The sequence below is a fragment of the Phyllostomus discolor genome, chromosome 9 (assembly GCF_004126475.2).
Source record: "Phyllostomus discolor isolate MPI-MPIP mPhyDis1 chromosome 9, mPhyDis1.pri.v3, whole genome shotgun sequence".
Taxonomy (NCBI): domain Eukaryota; kingdom Metazoa; phylum Chordata; class Mammalia; order Chiroptera; family Phyllostomidae; genus Phyllostomus; species Phyllostomus discolor.
In genome coordinates this window covers 75,240,756-75,258,683 of record NC_040911.2, presented here as the reverse complement: position 1 = coordinate 75,258,683, position 17,928 = coordinate 75,240,756, and the positions used below count along the sequence as shown (strand labels likewise).

The window sequence follows — 17,928 nt, the reverse complement described above, 5'->3', positions numbered from 1 at the left end:
GGAAGGTTCAGGCTGGAGCAGAAACAGTAGGTGTCATCAGCATGTGAACTGCCAGTATCTGAAAACTTGACACTGATGAGTGTGTAGATTGAGATAGGACCCCTCTTCAGGTGTTGGTGCACTGGGGACTAGCCAGCAAAGAAGACTGAGGAACAGCAGACAGTGAGGAGGGAAGAGAACCAGGAAAGTGAGGATCAAAGAATTGAACCACTTTGTTAGATGGCACTGAGAGGTCAGGTAAAATGAAGGCCAAGAATTGACCATTGGATTGGCTACAGGAAGGTCATTGGTATCCTTGACAAAAGCTGTTTTGGTGTGGTCATGGGAAAGTTTGCCTGAGAACTTCTTCTTTGTCAATCACATTTTACCAGTTATTGCAGTCTAGGAATGTCATCAAGAAAGAAAATTAGGTTTGTTTTTCATAATTTGAGTTTTCTTCTGGACCCTCTCTAAAAATCCATTAGGGATTGAATTTATAGTTACAAAGTCTATCTTTCTCTCCCATCTGCAGAGTGTGATGTCATTTGACCCTCTCTAGGATCTCTTGCAACTCCAGTGGTCCTCATCAACCCAGTGGCCAACCATGTGCAGTGCCCATCCTCTTCATGCTATGGGATGGGGTCCCTTGAGCCCAGTGAATTGAACTCATGTAAAGGACTTAAGTGCAGTTGTATGACCTCCCTGTCTGTTTTGGGCTTACAAACTTCTTCCTTTCCATTTCTGGCCTTTCTTTTCATTTCTTCCTAAGACTCTACCACAATCTGGCAGTTAATCTCTTTTTTCCTTTGGGCTTTCATCAACATTTTTATTATCCCAGTCCAGAGGTGGGGTTTTTTTAAAATGAAAAAAAAATTATTTTTATCGATTGGTTTCAGAGAGGGAGAGAGAGGCAGACAAGCAGGCAGACAGACAAACAGACATAGACATTGATTTGTTGTTCCACTGATTCAGGCATTCATTGGTTGATTCTTGTATATACCCTGACCGGGCATTGAACCCACAGCCCTGGTATATGGGGGTGATTCTCTAACCAATTGAGCTACCCTGCCAGGACCAAAGGTGGATTTTTAAGATGCTCAGTGAGGCACTCTTATATCTGTGGTTGTCAAACCTGCACATCACATTCACCTCTGGAGGTGTTTTGTTTTTTCTTTTTAAGGAAACATATAAATTGAGTTTCTCACAACTGTAAGGGAATTACTTTCTTATTAAGATAAAATTGTGATGTTCTTTACTTGTGAGTTTTAGCATTACAATTTGATTCTGGTGAGCTGTCACCTTCTATTGTGTTACATTGTTAAACCTAATCATTTATATATATATATATATATATATATATATATATATATATATATTCCTTTCTATTGTAACCTCCAAAAATGTTGCTGTATTGTGCACAAAATAACTACTGTGGTACTTACCACAGTGGTTCTTAAACTTGAGCATTCACCAGAATCATCAGAAGGATTGTTAAAACACAGGTTACTGGGCTTTTACCCCTAAAATTTCTGATTGGGAACTCTGAATGTGCATGTACAAGCTCCAGAAGATGCTGATGCTACTACTGGTACTTTGAGAGCTAGGGTTCTAGGCTCCAATAGGCAAATATCCTTAAAGTTGTACACACAGAGAGCTTTTTTGAACAGAATCAGGATGATAAGCATGGCCCAGGGTGGAGAGGGGTCTGCCACTTGACTTGGTTGGGCCTCATAGAGGGTCTGGTAACTGTGAGTCCTATGGAAGTGGAAAGTTTTCATGTGTAATAGGCCCCAAGGAGTCCTCACTCATGTTGTGTTTTGGTTTGCAGCCAGGTATATGGATTCCATTTGCCCTCCTGTCTTACCATTGGCCTGGAAAGTTCTACCATTACCCAGTTTAGAAGAGCACATGAAGCCCCCTTATCAACAGAACTTACACAATATTAACACACCAGAAAAAAATAAATGACAACTGGATTGAACAGAGAGTGCCCATCACAGATTTATCTCACAAGTCCTTTGGTATATTTAAAAGTAGATGAGGATTCCAGAGAAAAGCTACTGATGTGGGGGATTCCTTAAATTACTTTACATTTAACCAAATTCCTCTCAGTCATCCAGAATCCCCAAAGTATTCACCAAAGACCCTTGGGTCTGCCCCACTCCCACTCACACATCCTCAGGAGGTAGGAAAATTGTGCTTTTATCTCCTTCCCTTTTTTAAGAAATCTGCCTTCAAATCTTACCAACCTTTTGAACAATCCATGCATCTAGGCATTGATCACAAGGGGAATGTTTAGTTTTTTTTTTCATTGTGATTCATTTATAATTTATCATAAATTTCTTTAACTTAGAGGCTGCACTGCTTTTCTTTTGTTCTTCTTGACCTTGAAAAATATCAAGATTTTCAGGGATGTAAAAGAATATTTTCTTACAATTCAAACCCACATTCCAAAGCTGCTTGATAACACATGCTGGATAAAATTGTAAGTGGAATTTGTGGGGACTAACACTCTTCTTGCTTACCAAATTCCATTTCCAATTAAGTTGGTCCTAAGTAGTCCTGAACATGCTCCTGACTGGTCTAAATGTGCTCTCTATCAGTGTTTCTTGTTTTCCTGGCCACTTAAGACCTTCTCAACCAAAGCTCTCTATAGACAAGTACACCATAATTTCCGTCAGGTTATCTTTTCCTTTCATGTTCTCTGTTGAAGAAATATGTAAAAGGAGAATTCATATTTTTACCTGTAATCAAGCGTGATTACAAACCATCTGTTCTTCTAAGAAGCAGTGTGTGGCCAGAGTAAAACTACAAAAGAAATATAAGGCATTCATTAGCTTTTAGTAGGAATAGGTAGAAACCTATGTCCCAATAGAACTGACAATTTAGAGTTCATTTAAAATGCCCTGAAATTTAGTCCTGACTGGCGTAGCTCAGTGGATTGAGCGCGGGCTGGGAACCAAAGTGTCCCAGGTTCGATTCCCAGCCAGGGTACCTTCCTGGGTTGCAGGCCAAAACCCCCAGCAACCGCACATTGATGTTTCTTTCCCTCTCTTCCTCTCTCCCTCTTCCTCTCTCTCTCTCTCTCTCTCTCCCCCCACCCCATCTCCCTCCCTTCCCTCTCTAAAAATAAATAAATAAAAATCTTTAAAAAATGCTTTAAAAAAATGCCCTGAAATTTGAGACAAAATTCTGCCTTCGGAGAAAAAAAAAAAGAAAGGAAACCCAGCCCATATTTCTTTCTTGAGCCCCTTGTATGGTTGGCACTGTGCTGAAACCATGTGTCTGCATTTTTTCTTTTAATCTTCCAAACAGCTCCATAAAGTGTTTTCATTATTTTACATTGCAGGAACTTACAGTTTCCTAGTTTATGTTGCTCCAGTATCTTGAAGCACTGAGGTGCAGGGCAGGGTTTGAGGTCAAGTGTGTGCTGCCCCCAAGGCATGCTGTGCTTCATTGCTGTACACGCTCTGTACATCCACAGGCCAGTCTCCTGAGCATTAGTGTCTTCCAAGTTAATTTGAAAGAATAATGACTTGGAAATCATTAGGGAAAGTATCTAAAGAAATGAAGCCATTTCTTATCTTTCAAAGTGGGTGACTGGGGGCCTGTTCCTAAACTGCATCTCTATGCAGCATTGGGTTTTAGATCAGTTTCAAATACTACCCAAAGTTCTAGTGGCATATATTAAATTTTAGCATCCCTTCATAAAAGCACTTTGGTTGTCTTTGATTCATTTCTAGCAGCACTTAGCTTCCCTTTCCAAGTCTTATACAGGAAGACTCTAGTTACTATATGAGCACCCAAAACTTTCATAGTAGGAAACAAGGGATAATTTACTGAAGGACATTAGCCTCTTATTCTATTTTTCCCCTCCTTCTAGCAGTTGTCATCAAACCCATTAACTCTGCTTTTCTGTTATCTTTCTCATTGCTTTGTAATTTGCTCCTTACCCATGTAGAATCTTTTCCCAATCATAGCAATACATCTGTTAAGCAAAACAAACAAGTGACTAGAAAGGTGTACATCCCCGAACTGTAGTCACGTCTTACAACAAGCACCAAAACATGAGAGAAACACGCCCTCTTGATTCCTTTTCATTCTGACAAGCCACACCCTCCTCTTGTATCCTTTTCAACCAGAAAAACTTGAGCTCAAAGAAATAGCCATCTGCTTGCAACCAAGGAAGCCTCACAAGTTTCCTCTAATGGATCTGATTTCATATAGCCATCCAGGTTTTGCAGCTTGTTCCATCTGATGGGAAGGTGGGAAAATAGCTATTTAATATGGAGCAGTGGGCATCATTACTCATTTTCTGGGGTGACCATATTTTTCTGTGGTGGCAGTATTCTGTGAGTAGGTGAGGCAACCACAGTTGTAAACCATGAGGTTAAATCTGTGGTGCTCCTTGTTCTGAGGACAGGGTGCAGGTGAGATAGTGGTAATCCCTCCCAGAAAGAGGCCAGGCGGATGGATACATAAGTAATTTTCATCATTGTATTTTTCCATTCATTTAACAAACATTCTTTACTGCCATCTGTGTGCCAGGCCCTGTTCTAGGCATTGACAACTGCAAGGTAACAAATTAGCAGCATCTCCTCAGAGGCCACTAATGGAAATGGATGTTTATACCTGTGATGAGTTCCATAACAGAAGCAGGAATAAAGTGCTGTGGCAGCAGAGAAGAGCCTAATCCTGCCTGTTGGTGTTGGAGAACGCTTTGGGGAAGAGCCCATTGGTTGCTAAGATTTTTGCCTCAGTCAACTTCATTGAGTGTTTTCTTTTTTCACAGCTTATACTATGATTTCTAGCCATGTGACTGGCATTTTCTGTCATTGGTTGCCAAGTCAAAATCATGCCCACAGAAGTTAGCGCAACAGAAAGTGTGCTCTCCTGTTCTCTATTCCAAAATGATGGTGGAATGTACTGCTGTGCTTGTGTGGCCCATAGTGAACCGATAGAAAGTGCTAGGCTTCATGTGGCTTTTTTGTAACCTTTACAGGAGGGTAATTATTATGTGGGTAAATAGAATCCAAACAAATGGTTGCAACCAAAACACAACCAGGAGGTGGAATCTTAAAGAGGAAGGCACCTGGATCTAGTTGTGGCCATTCATTTTACATAGAGGGAAACTGACACCCAGAGGAGGGAGGTGGCACACTACTCCTCAACTGGGGAGTGTTGGAGAAGATTTGCAGCCTTGGACTTGTGCCAGGCCATTCTCCCATTTGTCATTCATTAGAGGGCTTTCTCCAAGTGCTGTGATCTCAAATTCAGGCTGTGTCTAATTCTGTTACTAAGATTATAGAGTGTTCCTTGTACCTGGCCTGACAAGTACTGCCAGGTTGGCAAGGCACCACACCAAACAAAACCCAGCCAGGATCACCAGGGATCTTCTAAAAGAGAAAGAAAGCTCTTAAGTTTCTCAGTGTTTCCAGAACACTGAGTGGTAATCGTTTATGCCTCTCTGAGTTGTCATGAGAATGAAATGCAATAAGGTACTGAAAAGGCTTGACACACAGTACCTGGCACACAAGTGCTCCATGAATTTTAACTGTTGTTGCCAATTTGTTCACCCCTAGCAAGTTTTTGCAGTTAGATTAAAGATACAGTGTATTCCAATAGAATGGCTTGTTATTCTTCTATCCTGTCAGGTGGTTTAGTGTATATGCCATCCTATTTCTTGGTCAAATATTTTAATGAGGAATAATAGGCCAAGGTGGGTTAAATCGACAAAATATTTGTGTTGGCTTTTCCTCAGCTTTAATTCTTTGTGTAGGATTGTTAATATCAGGAGACATCTCTTACTACCCCACTTCACCTTCCATGTGATGTATTGCCGTCGGCTTCTACTGCATTCTCCCCTGCACCCCGCCCCACTCATCCTTTCTTCTCCCTGACTACTCTTCCAGTCTCTCTGTGATGGGGCTTTTGCCACTGCCCTGCTCTCTTGCTCCAACAGCATACTTACTCTACAGTGGCAGCTTCAGTATCTGAACTCTTGGTGCCTCCCTTCAAGCAGCAGCCAAGCTGCCCATGGAAGGGAGCTGAGGGACCCTGTTTAGAATCCTTGGTGAAGTCATCTGGTGCTAATGAGCACACATGGCTGTCATCGCTCACCCTAGAGGGAAGGGGGGACTAGTTCCCAAGTACAGTGGAATGGGTGTTGGGCCAGGCAGACTTAAGTGTGCCCCCACCATGGAGTCTGGAAGGGAATCCTGAATCTCTTTCCACAGAAGGGATCGTTCTTCAAAGTAAAGCATGGCAGTGGGTTGAGAGTCTAACAGCTCTGGATTTGACTCCTGAGTCTATCCTTTATTGCCTGTGTAATATTGGACTAGTCCTTACCTTCTCTGATTCTACTTCCTCATCTATAAAATATGAGTAATAGTTGTGTTCCTTCACAAGCAAGTGGTGAAGAGTAAATTAAATACTATAAGTAAAACTTAGCACAAGCCTGGAACACAGGTGCTGTGTAAACAGTACTAAATTTTCTTCAAAAGCCACATGACTTTTTAATATCATACTGTAGTATGATATTAATATATGTGCAATTTGTTTTGATATGAAAGTATTTAATGTTTTTCCTAAAGCCTTTTTTGAAGTCCATACTCCAGGAGGATAATTGCCATGTTTTTTCATGAAGCCATTCAGAAGAAGTATCTTTCTAGATTTAGTATTAAGAATGATTGAGTTATTCTCAGCACAAAATCAATCTCATTTTATGGACTCCACTGGCCTTTTACATTTCTAACTAGCAAATTCAAAGCCAAATGTTACAGAGGCTTAGGACTATGGTGGGAATTTTGTACAAGCCTATTGCTAGCTTCGTTTTGTATTACCCTATTTTTTAAATTATTTACTTATTTCCTCCATTTTTAATCTTTGCCTTTATAATCTGAGATGCCTTAAATTCTTAATCCAGGTGGGTGTAAAATGCTGGTGACGATCATAACAGATGCATATGGATGAGCTCCCTGTGGACAGTCTCAGGGACATGGTTGAAACTACTCATATTCCTTGGGCATCATTCTTGCTCTTCTTCCTTTCACACCTAACCACATCCTCTTGATTTGGTCATTTTTTAAAAGTATTTTTTATTGATTATGCTATTATAGTTGTCTCGTTTTTACCCTCTCCACCCAGTACCCCACTTCCCTCCAGCAATCCCCCCACCCTTAGTTCATGTCCATGGGTCATGCATATAAGTTCTTTGGCCTCTCCATTTCCTATACTATTCTTAACATCCCCCCTGTTGATTTTGTACCTACCATTTATGCTTCTTTTTCTCTGTACCTTTCCCCCATTCTCTCTCTTTCCTCTCCTAGCGATAACCATCTACATGATCTCCATATCTATGATTCTGTTCCTGTTCCAGTTGTTTACTTAGTTTTTGTTTTTTAGATTCAATTGTTGATAGTTATGAGTTTGTAATCATTTTAATGGACATAGTTTTGATCTTCTTTTTCTTAAATAAGTCCCTTTAACATTTCATGTAATAATGGCTTGGTGATGATGTATTCCTTTAGCTTTACCTTGACTGGGAAGCACTTTATCTGCCATTCCATTATAAATGATAACTTTGCTGGCTAGAGTAATCTTAGTTGTAGGTCCTTGCTCTTCCTGACTTTGAATACGTCTTTCCAGCCCCTTCTTGCCTGTAAGGTTTCTTTTGAGAGATCAGCTGATAGTCTTATGGGAACTCCTTTGTAAATAACTGTCTTCTTTTCTCTTGCTGCTTTTAAGATTCTCTCTTTATCTTAAGGTATGAATTTTAGTTATGATGTATCTTGGTCGAACTTGTGTGGGATTCTGTGCTTCCTAGACTTGTATGTTTATTTCCTTTGCCAAGTTAGGGAAGTTTTCTTTCATTATTCAAATAAGTGTTCGATTTCTTGTTCTTCCTTCTCTCCTTCTGGCATCCCTATGATTCAGATGTTGGCACTTTTGGAGATGTTCCAGAGTTTTCTTATCATCTCCTCGTTTTTGTTTTTGTTTTTTTTTTTTTTAATTCTTGTTTCTTCATTCTCTTCTGGTTGAATGTTTATTTCTTCCTTATGTTTCAAATCATTGATCTGAATCCTGGCTTCCTTCCCTTCATTGTTGGTTCCCTGTGGATTTTTTTTTTTTAATTTCACTTAGGGTAGCCTTCATTTCTTCCCTTATGTTTTTGCTGTACTCAATGAGTTTTCTGAGCATTCTGATAACCAGTGTTTTGAGCTCTGCATATGATAGGTTGGCTATCTCTGTTTCATTTAGTTCTTTTTCTGGGATTTTGTTCTATGATTTGGGCCATATTTCTTTGTATCCTCAATTTGGCAGCCTCCCTGTATTTGTTTCTGTGTATTAGACAGAGCTGCTTTGACTCCCTGTCTTAGTGCACCTGTTAAGTTGTATGGGCAGATCCTTAGGTATTCACTAGGGCAGGGGAACCCACTTCACCACTTTGTGACACTGTGTGGGGGGCAGGGGTCAGAAAGAGGACATTGCCACTGCCTGGCTTCTGGAGCCTTGTCCAGCACTCACCCCATTTCCAGTCACTTCACCTAGAAGGGTGATTGGCACCCTTCTAGCTGTTGCCCAGGTATTGAATCCCAGAGTGGGTAGGTTTGCATAAGTTTTAATAACATATAGACCCTTTAACCAGACTCTTCTGAGAAACCAGCAGTTTTTTCTGCCGCCCCAACCCCCACTAGTTTTTGAAGCCAGAAGTTATGGGGCTTTCTCTTCCCAGCGTGGAAACCCTAGGCTATGCAGTGTGCTCTGGGGCTAGGATCACTTGCCCCGAAGGTATCCCTCCTGATTTTTATCCATCACATGTGACTGTGGGACCACCCATTCTGCCACCACCACCTCTCCAGGCCATTCTGTCACCCCTCCACCCCTCCTACCTATCTGGGTGAATATAGATTCTTTAAATCCATAGTTGTTCGACTTCCATGCTATTCAATTGTCTGGCAGTTCTGGGTGTCTTTTCTTTTGAGATTAGATGTGATCTTTCTTGCTGTTGCATGAGGAGGCAAAGCTTGTCTACTTAGCCTCCATCTTGACCAGAAGTATAACAGTGGTTCTTGATTCTGTCTTCTCAGTATCCTTCAAATCTGCCCCTTCCTTTTCACCTCAGGATCACATTCCATTGTTTCCTGTTTGAGTTCTTGTGGTGATTTTAAACCTGTATGCCTAGCTATAGTGATTTCACTCCATCAGGCTATGTTCCACACTCCTACCTGAAATAGCTGTCTGGCCAGCAGGTCTCCTTGGCCCCCTTGGCCTTTACAGGGCTCCTTTAGGGTCTGAACCTTCCTGCCCTGTTGGCCTCATTGCTGCTCTGTTTCTGCATCACCAAATTCTTCTGTTCCCAGAGCACTCCTGGCTATCTGGGCCTCTTTTCTTTTGTGGGTGCTATTTTTCTTTTTCCACCATTTGCCCCATTCCTCAGGCCTTAGCTGAGATATGCTCTTTTCCATGCCCTCCATCAGGCACAGTTGCCACTGGACTACCTCTGGTCCTTCAGTGTATTATGTGATCAACCTTTCTATTGTGCTCTGTTGCTGCCCCTCCCTTTCTCAGGGTCTGGCCCAATGTCCCTATGAACCTCAGTGGAGAATGAATGAATGAATGTGGGAAACCTTCCATATATCTTAGAGTTCTGAAAATGTTTCCGAGATGTCTACATATTAGCATTTTACCTTTGTTTTATACCTAATGTAAAATTAGAAGACAAGATCACCCACTTCTGGAGAATTGGAAATGTTCAAGTTAAGTTGCAGCTGTGGAATTCTTAGGAAAGAAGTAGGGAAAAAAGCTTGGTTGGCAATGATTTGAGGATGAGGTAATCCTAGGATCCTCGTATACCTTTTTTTTTTTCTGTTTCAAAATCTGGAAAATGACTGGTTGTCACTGCTGATGACATAGTTGTTGCTACTCCAAAATAGGGAGGGAGGAAGTTGTTCTTTGACACATCAGTGTGCTGGGCTGAATCAGAATGGTCTTGTTGCCAGAATGAACTTAGAGCCCTCAGTTTGCAGATAAGGCTGTGGTTGCCCAAACTTCAGCATTTGTTCATTTCTTTCTTTCTGTCATTTAATGTTAAGCACTTACTGTGAGCTGGTAGTGTGCTAATCCCAGGGTGCAGAGTCCACTGAGGTATGGACCTGGTCTCTACCAAGGAGCTAATAGCAGTAGGGGAAGCCCCTACATGGATCAGCCATTTAATATGGAAATAAGCACATGAAGCATGTGCCTGAACAGGAGGAAGGAGGGACAGGCTGTTCAGAAAAGCTCCCTGGAGATGTCCACACTCCTGCTAGGGTTCAAAGATGCATAGAAATTTGCTAAGCACAGGAGCATTGAGGTGCTTGAGTGTTATAGCCACAGAAGGAGTGCACTGCTCCCATTTTATGTTTGAAATTGCACTGGCAGGGGCATCGAGAGTTCATCTGCGACACCAAGAGAAGCAGCCCTATTCCAAGTGACAGATAATAACAGAAGAGGAATGTGTTTAGTTCTTTAAGAAGTAAAATCTAGGAGACTTGGGGATTTGATTATGGAGGGTTAGGGAAAGGGAGGAGTTAGGGTTGAGTTCCAGGTTTTTGGCCAAAACCTCTGGGTGGAGAGGGCTAGAAGCTGGACCAGACCTTGGCCTACCTCCTGCCTCTCAACCCCAGGGCATGAGATATGCAGCTTTTTCAAGTAGCCTTTGGCCTGTTAAAGAGGTAACTGGGCCTGTGTAAAAAGTGGTGGGGAGTGTGTTGCTCTTCTCTGAAGAGACCTGAAGTATCTGCTGAGAGTAGAAATAACCTCCGATTAATTAAGGAGGAGAAGCAGAGGCTGTGGTACTAGCAGCAATGAGAGGCTTTTTTTTTTTTAACTTCTGTTTACTCCTGGGAGAAAAGCAGCAACGCTTTGAAAGTAGGAACTTTAGAAAGGCAAAATACCTCTGATTAGTGTGGGAGTTTCAGAGAGCTCTTGCTCTAGCAAACTGCTAACTGCAGAAGGAGAACCCTGCTGTGGGGGAGGGGACTGCATGCATGCCCACAGGGCAATCTGGCAGAAATCCTGGGAGGTTTGAGCACCAGAGTAAGACTTCATGATTTAGTTAAAAAATTAAAAAGACATTCTAATCAGTCTGTTTAGGATCAAACTTAACAAAATGATGAGAAAATACCAAATTGGACCTTGCTATTTAATTCTTTAGAAAGTTACTATTATATAGTATCAGTTTAGATTGTGGAAGCATCACTATTTCTATTTTTTCTATTTAATTTTTTTTTTGCTAATGAAGAAGGAATAACAAAGAACTTGGTTTGACTGAGGCATTAGGGTTGAACACCAATGGGAAAACCCAGTACAATGTGTGTTGCATTACTCTTCACATCCACTAGCAGTGTGTGAGGCACACCCCACTGCTTTGGAGGGGTCTTGTTCGACAATACATGGAGCCTCAACAGGCCTGTGATAGAAATCACAGGGTTGGTGAACTTGGGTGGGGAAAAAGTTAACATATTTATTTTGACCAACTTCTAATAAGTGTATTTTTACTATGAAATATGCAGAACACAGTAGTATTAGCTATGTTTGTCACCACTAGACATCATATCTCTTCATATAACATATTATAGTTGTGGCACATATCTGAATATATCATTTATGTTTAGCACTATTTTGGATTTATAGTAGTTATTAGGGCCACAACTCTGTGACAAGAGCCAATGCCTTAAACAAGTATATATATTACTGTATCACAAATTTATTTTTAAATTTTGGATAACCATACTTTAGTAAAATTGGTTTTCTTTTGACTTCTATTCATTCTGTTTCATGCATTTAAGAATATTATTCCAAGCAAATTTTATCAGTTTCACAGTTGGCGGAAGAGATCCATGGTACGTGAAAGGTTAATAACTCCTAGCTAAGAACAGGTAGTTGTGGCAAAAGACCTCCACCTGGTGGCAGCATACTCCTTAAAGGTTAACTCTATAATCAACAGTTGTGAAGAAAAATTTTTAAATAACAGTATATTTGAATATGGCTTTCAAACAGTTTTGACCACAACCCACAGTAAGAAATAGGCTTTACGTTATAACTCAGTACACTCATACAGAAGTTTCACAAAACACTACTTAACTTTTCCATTTGGCCCATTGATGTTTTTTAATCCCATTTAGTATTCTCTTCAATTCTCTTTCATTAAAATAAAACTCCTTTTGCAACACACTAACCTGCAGCGGCAGTTCAGTAAGCCATACTGCACTGTTTGACATCAGCGGAGATCATCTTTCCTTGTTCCTTATGATTTATTTCCCAGTGAACTTCACTTTTGTCTCCCCCCAAATACCCACACATTTTCAGGGATATAATACTTATATTTTAAATAACAACATATATGAACATGTTTTACTCAGCTCTTAAAAATAGTTTACTATTGATGTATTATTCCTATAAAAGCAAAGGGACTGATCTCTTAGGCACATACCGTATCAAGGCATTTAACAAAGTTCTCATGTACCCGTTCTCGGTTAGTTCCTACCTAGGCAATCACTGTGTCTTTTTTTTTTTTAATGTATTTTATTATGTGTTTGTGTATTATGTGTATTTTATGGCAATCACCCTTCTGATTGCTTTGACCATAGATTAATTTTGCTGTTCTAGAACTTTATGTAAATGGAAACATACACTTATGTACCATTTTAGGTTGGCCTCTTTTGCTTAACGTGTTTTAGAGATTAGTCCATGTTGAAGTGTATCATAGTCTAGTTGAATGAACACATATATCCACTGAATGAGTATACTCCTGTAGATAGACTTGGATTGTCTTCCATGTGGACTGCTATGAATAAAACTTATTTGAACATTTGCTTCCAAGTTTTGGGGGGCACGCATGTGGGCACACGTGTTTTATTTTTCTTGGTGAATACATGAAATGGAATTGCTGGCTTAGTCAGTAAATAAATGTGTTTATAGGAAACTGATTATAGCAAATTGACCAACCATTTGCCAGAGTGGCTGACCATTTTATATTTTCACTAGCAATGTGTGAGAGTTTAGATTGCTTCACATCATTACCAATATTTGGTGTGTCTGTCTTTCTAATTGTAGTCACTCTGGTAGGTATGTAGTTGTATCTCTTGGTGCTTTTAATTTACATTTGCCAATGGGTGATGTTGGACACTGTTTTCATGTGTTTATTAGGTATTTGTTGACCTTATTTGTGAAGTGTCTGCTCAAGTTTGGGTTTTTTATATCTATTTGTATCCAAAATATGCCCATCCTTTATGTCAGATACATATGTATTATGAATATTTTCTCCCCTTCTATGATATACATATTCATTTTGTTAATGGTGTTTTTTTTAAAAGATTTTATTTACTTATTTTTAGAGAGGGAAGGGAGGGAGATAGAGAGAGAGAGAAAGAAACATCAATGTGCGGTTGCTGGGGGTTATGGCCTGCAACCCAAGCATGTACCCTGGCTGGGAATCGAACCTGGGACACTTTGGTTCCCAGCCCGCGCTCAATCCACTGAGCTACACCAGCCAGGGCTGTTAATGGTGTATTTTGATGAGCAAAAGTTCTAAATTTGGACAAAGTCTAATCGAACCATTTTTTTATTTAAATTATTTTATTGTTAAATTGCAGTTGTCTGTATTTTCTCCCCATTCTAACTGAATCATTTTTTTTCCATATTTAGTGCTTTCTGGGTTGGGGTCCTATCTAAGAAATCTTTTCCTACTCCAAGTCAGGAAGATAGTTGGTTTTTATGTTTGTGTCAATGATCCATCTCAAAATAATTTTTGTGTATGGCGTGAGTTAGGTGTCAAGTTTTATTTTCTTTCCGTATTTATACTTGGTATTCTCAGACCATTAATTGAAAATACTTTTTCACCATTGAATTATAACACAGAATTTAAAATGGGAAAAAATGTTCAGCCAAAGAGGTGTACAAGTGACTTTTTCTTGTCGGTCATAGACAGAACCTCTGGGCCTCTTAGACCACCCTCAACCTGTGGTCTTGGTCTTCTAATCCTTTCTAAGTTAGGTCTTCCACAGCTATCCTAAGAGTCTCAGAAATTACTTCACTCATAGGTTGAGAATTTATATGTCTGTAGCTTTTTACAGAATCTGTAGCTATACCGCAGAGCTGCTAGCCACGTGTGACTGTTTAAATTGTAACTAAATAAAATTTTAAAATTTAGCTTCTGGGTCACAATCACATTTCAAGTGTTCAGTAACCACATATGGCTATTGGCTACCCTGTTAACTGGTATGTATATATAGTATTTCCATTTTTTCAAAAGTGCTAGACAGCACTAGCCTATAGAGTAAGAAAGAAGGCAGGCCTTGTATTATTTTACAGTGTATCTTAATGAATGAAACTCACATAGTTTCAATAACTGTCATTCAACATCTGCCTTCCTCTCGTTTGTTCTTTTCATTTGTTCGTGCTTCTGTTCCTATTCTAAGATGTGTTGTCCCAGACAATCTTTTTGTCTGCCTACAAATGCAGTAGCTTATATATTCTCTCCTACCTAGGAGAAAATTCCCCTGACTGTCCACTGAATCATTCTTTTCTGGAGCTTATCTAGCTCTGACCTATTTTACTTCTCTGGTGTTTGATAGTCTTCCAACTGCCTCTGGATGCCTGGGCATCCCCTTTCAAGGTATGGCTGGCCCAGAGATAAATATTTTGTCTTGTCTATTGTGATTTAAATGATGTTTTTCCCTAGTATTCCTGCCATAAATATTAAATTTTCAAAGAGTAGTACGTTATGACTTGTAGTCCTGACCCCTGTGAACATTTGTGTCTAGTAGTGAACTTTGTTGCCATTTCATGAGCAACCACATAGGAATTTGTGAGATTTTATCTCATTGTTTGCTGGGCGTGAGCTAACTCTGCCATTAATGTCTTTCAGTGTGGGGATTTTGCTGTCCTGGTGGATCTTCATGTTTTGCCACAAGGTTCAAACAAAGATACCAGCTGGTTTTCTGAACAGAACAAAGAGGTACCACAAATATTTTCACTATTTAAATGCAAGTGGCTACTGCTAGAAGAAATATTAGCTTTTTCAAGTTTTCATTTTAATTAGTGGGCAAGAATATTGAGTGATATTTAACTTTAAAAAAATAGTTGTTATCTTCCCAGTGACAGATACACACCTACTTTTTTTTTCTTCAGAAACCGATGAATTCACACATTTCATATGCTACTCTATTATTTAAATCAGAAATTTCCTACCTCTTTGGGGTAAGAAGTACTCCATATTAAAAAAAAATTATAGTGACTGTTCCAGGTAAGCAGGGATTTTAATCTGACTGGTTGTAAAGGACAGACCAAGCACCTGAAGCAGGTGTGGGGGCTCACACAAGGCTGATCTGTCACACCTGTGTGAAATCCCAGTCTTGTGCACTTTTATCTTCCATCATCCTTTTATCAGCACGAGTCTGTGAAACAAGTGCAGAGATGTTTGACAGTGTTCCCTCTCTTACCTTACTTATTCGAGAGTAAGTCACTAGTTGGTCACTCAATCACTACTTAGATGGTCAGTCAGTAAAATGAATAGCTGTTGGACTGGGAGCATCATGTTTGACCTCTCTGGACCTCAGCCTCCTCATCTATAGTGAAAGGGTTCCACCAGAGGCTGCCTGGGTCATTCTTGATGTCTGTTCTCCCACCCAAGTACTGCCTTGGTAGAGGGTTAGAAAGTACATCAGCTATCATCAGATGCTTTGCTTCCTTCTTCAGATCCTTGCTCACTAGAGATAGCAGAGATAGTGAGGCAGTCAATGGCATTTACATAATTGTCAAAATACTATACAGACTTCATGTGTCCATGGTATTTTTTTGTCACAGTAGCTTCTTAGAACTAGAAATAAAAGTAAGGTTTATTAAAAGGTGGTACATTGAGAAGACACTAGTGCTAATCACACACATACACACACACACACATACACACATACTGTTACTGTGATAGCTTTTCAATCAGCTTTTGGAGATCACTGGGAACAAAATTTCCCCAAAACAAAATTTATAGGGTAATACATTTTTAATCAGAAGGTAATAAACTTATCAAGACTTTGCTGTCATAATTTCACAAAAGAAATTTGGTGGCCTGAAACTGGGAGAATTTATCATTTAGGTAAATAACCATATGCTGCTCTGGTCAAGACTTAATATTTAGTAGGCCAGCATCTCCTATTACAACTCACCTGTATGTAATTCCAAGCTTTGGGCTACCAACACATGTCCCCATGATTCAATTCAAAACAGTTCATTTCCCCAAAGTGACTAATATACACCTGAGGGGACCTCACCCAAAATTCTTCTGACTTGACTTACACTGGCAATATTCTACAATCCAGATTTTCCTCCATTTTCTCTCAGCTTTACCACCTCGGCCTTAGACTTTTCTTGTTGATACTCAGTCAGTTTTGCCAAGAGTCAGTTTATTTGGAAGGCTTTAAAATAAAGCTGTGAGTATGTGAATCACCTCGTAGCCAAAGCATGAGGCTAGATTTTTCCAGGGTGCTGCACGCAGCTGTGCTACTCCACCTAGTACCTACATCCGGGCAGCAGGGCATGACTTAGCAAAGGTGCATGATTGGACCTGCAGAGCTTGCTGCAGTGGCAGCTGCAAGAGGGAAGGTCGTGCCAACAACTCAAGCTTTGCTCTCAAAGTTCCTTTAAAATATGTTTACTGACATTAAAATTGCTCTGGGATAATTGTGTGTGTGTGTTGGGGGGAGCTAGTCAGGAAAAGCGTATGACTTCAGCCTATGTTCAGTGTCTCAGTGTTTTCATTTCTTTTGTCATTAGATCATCTCATGGTTGAGATTTCATGAGCAATCAATTTGATTCCATTTTAGTTACTTTATATAGTACAAGTCTTAAGAATATACAGTTTCTTTTCAGAAAAAGGAACTAATTACATGTATTAAACATGTTTATTTTGATTCTAGCAAAAGTAGTCTATGTACCCAAACAGTTGAACTCAAACTGTTCCCATTTGTAAACTTCAAGAAGCAGACATGAGCCCCTATTAACCTAGAGATTCCATAAGTAACTCTCTTTTGCTCAATGATTTTAACTTTGGTCTTCTCATCTGCCCCTCCAGCTTAGGTGGGAGTTTGTCTTTTCTTGCTTTGCTCTGGTTCTGAAGAGAATGCTTCGTTAGGTGTGATGTGGTCAGTTACTAGAGTATCTTGAGTATATTGCACATGGTCTGCCTTCCATCTGTCAAACCTGCCTTATCAAAGAAAAGCCCGTAAACTAGAGGGAGAAAGTTTATGTGTATGGCCTTTGCTTTATTTTTGTCATACTATTTTTAGGTTTAGCCTTATAGGGCATTTATGGCCAAATTTTAGCAATCCTATTTCCATGTATGTCTTTCACATATTTTCAGGCTCAGTCATAGTTGAACCCTGCATGTGAAGCAAAATTCTTTAATTGTTAAAACAACAGTATGAGGCAAGGCTGCCTTTTCTGTTGTGTGAACAATGCTAAAACCCTCAACTGTAAGTGGATATCTCTGTATTCCACAAGGCACTGACTGCATCTTTGGGCTCCAGTATTTGTGTTTTATCAGGAAACACATTTCTGAGTTAAGTCAAGTGTTTTCTGTACTGTTTTAGGAGTACATGCGTTTACAATAAAAGTAAAGTTTGGCTCTCATTGCCCTTTGAAGCAAATTAAAACTTTGTTCTTATTTTAATTTATAAAGATTCTAAGAGATCAACCTGAGATGGCATTGCAGGAAACCAGTGAAACAGGTTTGAGGTGACCTCGGCAACTCTGAGCTGTCTTCAGAGTCTTTGGGAATTAAACCAGAATCATCAGTCCTTCTGCATCACTTGTTAATCTGAGAAATTCAGATTTGTGTGCATTTTTCCCTCTTCTACGTCAAATTATACTTTTCTGGTAGTATAGCTAAAGTGGACAGTGTCTGCTCAGTGA

General features: G+C 39.8%; 1 protein-coding gene across 1 annotated transcript in view; it reads left to right on the top strand.

Annotated features, from left to right (window-relative positions):
* The window catches only part of LOC114506943 (SLX4 interacting protein), a 216,348-nt gene that overhangs the window by 127,118 nt on the left and 71,302 nt on the right, over positions 1-17,928 (top strand). The window contains exon 3 of the mRNA XM_028524891.2: positions 14,891-14,980. Coding sequence (XP_028380692.2) covers positions 14,891-14,980 — 90 coding nt within the window. The remainder of the gene's footprint in view (positions 1-14,890; positions 14,981-17,928) is intronic.